We start from the raw sequence: 5429 nt of genomic DNA on the forward strand, positions 1-5429 counted from the left end.
TTGTCTCATATCTATCCCTTTGACATTTCTTACATTTGTCAAACAAAGCATCATCTTTCCAAAAAAGCATACACCCTTTAGGACATGCATCAATCTTTTCATGTGGAAGCTGAAGACCTTTAACCACTTTCTTGGTATCGTAGAAATTTCGGGTCATAACATTATTATCGGGTATAACATCCTCAACCAACGTAGCAATACTATCAACGGCTTTAAATGACATATAAGGTTTTCGGAAGCACTTAGCATGTCAAAAAAAACTTTTGCTTTTGGGTTTGGTAGTTCTTCATCAATCATTGGTACACGGTCGTCATTAATGAAATCATAAGACTGAAAGACATCAAGTACCATATCTCTATATGGGTTCTCATTTTATTGGATTTGAGGCTCTTCGGGATAATATTTTTCTCCATGGGAGTTCCAATTCTAGTAGTTTGAAAAAAAAAACCATTTATTTTTTTTTTTGGTACGAAAAAAAAAAAAAAAACCATTTGTAACAAGATGCTCTTCTACTTCAATGTCAAATAAATATTTTAAGTTTTTACATTTAATACAAGGACACTTAAGTTTATGTTGTGGAATCGGCTTTGGAAAACTCGGGTGTGGCCTCGCATCAAGATTTTCTTCTGGCAGCTGTGTAGCGGAGTATTGGCAACCTTGGATAACATAACGATGGTTGTGGAATCGGCTTTGGAAAACTCGGGTGTGGCCTCGCATCAATATTTTCTTCTGGCAGCTGTGTAGCGGAGCATTGGCAACCTTGGATAACATAGCAGCCCGAGTAAGAGGTGAGTCTTCTTCTTGTTATTTTTGTACCTCTAGTTCTGAATCATCTTTACACTTGTTCCGAGATTGTAGTGTGGCTAAGTGGGTGTGGAGCTCTCTCAACTTGGATGGTGCCGAGGAGCAGGATAGGGCGGCTGGAATGGGGGAGGTTCGGGACTGGGTGGAGGGAATTTGGAGGGCTGGTGACGAGCGGGAGGTGGAGAGGTACATGGTTGGATGTTGGGCGATCTGGGAGCACAGAAACAAGGTAGCGTTTGACGGAGCCATGATTGAACCGGATAGAATTGTAAGGCGTGTCAGGGATATCATTTCGGAGATGGAGACCGGGGGTGAGGGAGGGTTTGGCTATTCTAATAAGCGAAAGGCGAGGACGGAGGAGAGGGAGAATGATGGGTGGAAGCCGGCATCGAATGGCTATGTCAAGATTAACGTAGATGCGGGGGTCAAGGAAGGTGAGGGGGTTAGCGCGGGAGTAGTTTGTAGGGATACAAGAGGGGAGGTGCTATGGGGCTTGACGGTAGTGAGGAGCTCGGAGTGGGAACCCCGGTTTACGGAAGCGGTGGCTGTATATGACGGTCTGCAAGAGGCACAGATACGCGGTCATCAAGCGGTAGTGGTGGAAAGTGACTGCCTTCAGGTGATTGAAGCACTGCAAGCACATCGCAATGGGAGGAGTTTGTTTTTATTACTCATTGAAGACATTTTATCGCTTTCAAATAGTTTTCATTCTGTTATTTGGTCACATACGAGTCGCATTAATAACTCGGTGGCTCATGCTTTAGCTCATGTTTTTCCTAGGATAGTTGGTAAAACTGTATGGTCGAACTTGTTACCTCCTATTGCGGACTCTGCGGTGGCGTATGATTTATCTTTAATATAGTAATAACCTTCGGGGTGTTTTTCCTCAAAAAAAAAAAAAAGTTTATGTTGTTTCAAATCATATGAATCTTGACATCTAGCAAATTCAATAAATTCACAAACTCCCTTTACAAATCTAGCGATAGGACATTTCTTCTTATCTACTATTTCTTCGTACATCCAGCTACGTTCAGATCTCATCATTTTAATCAAGGCAATATATAGCAAACTAACCATTTTAAATAATAATATTTAATTTCAACAAAAAAAAAATTACTTTAAATTTGTACTAACTTGTCACATTATAGTACATCAACAATGTTTATCGCATCCTCCATTTTATGCTAATTTCAAGATTTCAATTGGGTCCTTATCACTTCAACCTAAACCCATCAATGTACGTTTCGAGTCACTAGCAAACACACATTTGTGATTTATTAATGAGAAAAAAAATTCGGCAGCATTTCCCCTTAGTTCTCTAAATACACAATGTGGAATAGATCTATATTCCACATATGTATTCAGAGAACATTGAAGAAATTGCAACCAAATTCTTTTCTCATTAATAAAATCACAACTATGTGTTTACTACCTAAGTAACTTGAAACGTATAAAGACAGTTCCAAATGGGGACTATTCAAGAATTGCTCCTAATGAGTAATTCTTGAACGGGTACTAGTAGGGATGGCAATGGGTGGGATATGGATGGGGTGGAGCCATATCCATATCCATATCCATTTATTTTATGATCATCCATATCCCACCCTCATCCATTTAATATTTTTTCATCCATCCATATCCATATCCACCGGGTGAAGCGGGTGGAGCGGGTACCCGTTGGATATTTTCACAGCTTATAAAATTTAAAGATAATATATCGTAAAAAAATTGTGGCGATAATATTAAAAGGCATACATAAATCAAGTAACAATATGTCTTAGCAAATAGCAACCCGGATATATCCAACAACAAAGTGTCTTTACAAAGCAAGTGATCATACAAATACGCCATGCCAACTACAAAGAAACCACCAACGCATTATATTATTGATTAAACTAATAAAAGTAAGTTACTTTGATTAGTGAAAATAACAATATCCACATAAACGCAAGTTTTACTTTTCCTAAATAACAGTATGATATTAAAATTAAGTAAAATTTCTGATAAAAAAAATATACTTTTTAAGGGAAATCATTAATGACCTAAATAATTATTAACTTAGTAATAAATATTAATTTCGGATATCCACAGGGTGATTAAGCGGGTGAGAGACGATAATCCATATCCCACCCTAAATTCACCCACATCCATATCCTACCCTAAATTCGAAAAAAATTCGTCATCCATATCCCACCCATTTAATTTCGGGTGGATGAATATCCACAGGGTAAGGGTGGGACTGCCATCCCTAGGTACTAGGTCATCTATAAATACTATTAAAAGGCTAGCCTAAAAATGCCACATAGACAATGCCACATTGGATGAAAAAAAGCCATGTATACAATAACATGTGACTTGGCAAACTAATATGACGTGGATTATCCAATTTATTATTATATTGCATTAATTTAATTCACTTATTTACTTTAAAAATCCATCCATATTCCATTAGATTTAAATTTAATTAACTCAAAAAAAACTACAATAAAAAAATACGCATTAACTATAAGTTAATAATTTCAAGGTATTTCATATGGAGTACTATTATATGTATTCGAAATAAAAAAAAAATTGAATACATAAGAAATTAAAAACGAAGAAGAATAAATGAAGTTGAAAACAAAAAAAATTGTATTGTCACTAATTCACTACTTTTTTTTTAAAAGGCATTAACTCACTATTATTGTTACTATAACTTTGTTGTATATAGAAGATGTTTTACAGAACTAATTAATCGACAAATAAGTATTAAAATCATATAAAATATTTTCTTAGGAAAATGTAAAATATATGAAAAGGAAAATATTTATTTAATTTAAGTAATTTACAAACAAATTCTGTAAATACTTAAGTGAAATTAAACACTAATAATCAATACTATATATTAAATCCAGAAACCAAGGGACTTCAATGTAATTAAAGAAAGTTATACAAATTAATTATACTATATAGTTTTAAATTAATAGCACCGTGTGATGGACCCGATTAAGGGATCTCAATGCAAATATTATATAGTTTGGGTTAAAATTAAATTATATAGAAACTTGATAATTTTCCTAAACATGGTCAATTTCCTTAAAATAAAATAATTAATTAAGATGGTCAATTTCAAGGAGACTAAAAGAAAAAAGATGTCCGGTAATTTTCCTAAATATTTATAGAAGACTAGAAGATGGTCAATTTCCTTAAAATAAAATAATTAATTAGTATAAACATGCACACTTATGGTATTATAATTATTATCATCATAAAATTATATATTATATTTAAAATCTATGCAATTTTATTAAACTTTATAATTTATTAGATGTATAGAGATGTTAATTATTTAACATACAAAAATATAATAAGTAGGTTATAAATAATTCAAGTTAGATTTCATAATATATAATATTGCATAATTCTTTCGATTTGATTTAATCATATATGTAATATATTTATATAAATATATAATCCTCTTAAAATTGCATGTCTAAGTAGTAAAAGTAATTTCGTCAGTAAAGAAAAGATTGTAGTAACATTGGATATAGTTATATGATAGTAATCACTCATTTGAATAGTAAAAGTAACCATACTATCAACGAAATTAGTGAGAGTGGTAGAAACAACAACGGCAGTAGTGAAATAATTAATATTAATGCGGCAATAGTGAAAGTAACAATAATTATAGCGGGAGTAGTGAAATTATCAATATTGCGGCAGTAGTGACAGTAACAATAATTACGGCGGGAGTAGTGAAAGTAACAATGATTACGGGCAAATAGTGAAATGTTATTACTATTGTTTCATTAATAAGAGTAAAATATTAATAGCGGGAGTAGTGAATTTATATCAAAATTATTTCATCGTAATTTTAGGATATGTTACAAAAATATATTAATGATAAATTTATGGGTTATGCAATTTTAAGTAATTTTATTTAATGAAAAAAAAATTAATGGTAAGTAGAGGTAGCCCGGGCGAAGCCATGCCCGACTACGCCCGGGTTACCTTTATTTACCATTTAAAATTTATTTTCTATGAAATATGATTCGCTAAATTTGGTTAACACATACATTTACAATTTATATCTTGAAATTATGATGAGATATAAAACTAATCAACAAATTATTAATATTATTACTTTAACTACATCCCATGTTAACACTATTACGTTCACTACTTTTTCGGTTAGAATTGTTTCTTTAACTACTCCTACTATTTTTACGGTTAATCCATTAGTTTTGTCAAACTCATATATTTAAATAAATTAATATTTTTCTAAAATCGAATTGTTAATTAATTTTTCGTACTCTCTCCGTTGTTTCTATTGTTACTTTCATTGCATATGTTGTGACTACTATTACTTTCACTACTCCCGACGTCATTATTTTTTCTTTCACTACTCCCGCATTTATTACTGGTAATTAAAGAAAGTTATACAAATTAATTATACTATATAGTTTTAAATCACTAGCACCGTGTAATGGACCCGATTAAGGGATCTCAATGCAAATACTATATAGTTTGGGTTAAAATTAAATTATATAGAAGCTTGGTAATTTTCCTAAACATAGTTAATTTCCTTAAAATAAAATAATTAATTACGATGGTCAATTTCCTTAAAATAAAATAATTAATTAAGA

At 32.2% G+C, this 5429-nt stretch overlaps 1 protein-coding gene across 1 annotated transcript; it reads left to right on the top strand.

The window, feature by feature from the left end:
- Nucleotides 1-672: 672 nt before the first annotated feature.
- LOC141654747 (uncharacterized) lies at nucleotides 673-1666 on the top strand. Its single transcript, XM_074461864.1, has 2 exons — nucleotides 673-740; nucleotides 859-1666. Exons 1-2 carry the CDS (start codon nucleotides 673-675, stop codon nucleotides 1664-1666), a joined length of 876 nt encoding a protein of 291 aa, XP_074317965.1.
- Nucleotides 1667-5429: the final 3763 nt, after the last annotated feature.

The sequence above is a fragment of the Silene latifolia genome, chromosome 5 (genome assembly GCF_048544455.1).
Source record: "Silene latifolia isolate original U9 population chromosome 5, ASM4854445v1, whole genome shotgun sequence".
NCBI classification, from domain to species: Eukaryota; Viridiplantae; Streptophyta; class Magnoliopsida; order Caryophyllales; family Caryophyllaceae; genus Silene; species Silene latifolia.

Bases quoted from the DNA above. Each gene is read 5' to 3' on its own strand.
- LOC141654747 (XM_074461864.1), top strand. From the start codon at position 673: ATGGTTGTGGAATCGGCTTTGGAAAACTCGGGTGTGGCCTCGCATCAA. The intron at 741-858 runs GTAGCGGAGCAT...CCGAGATTGTAG, and splicing joins TATTTTCTTCTGGCAGCTGT to TGTGGCTAAGTGGGTGTGGA.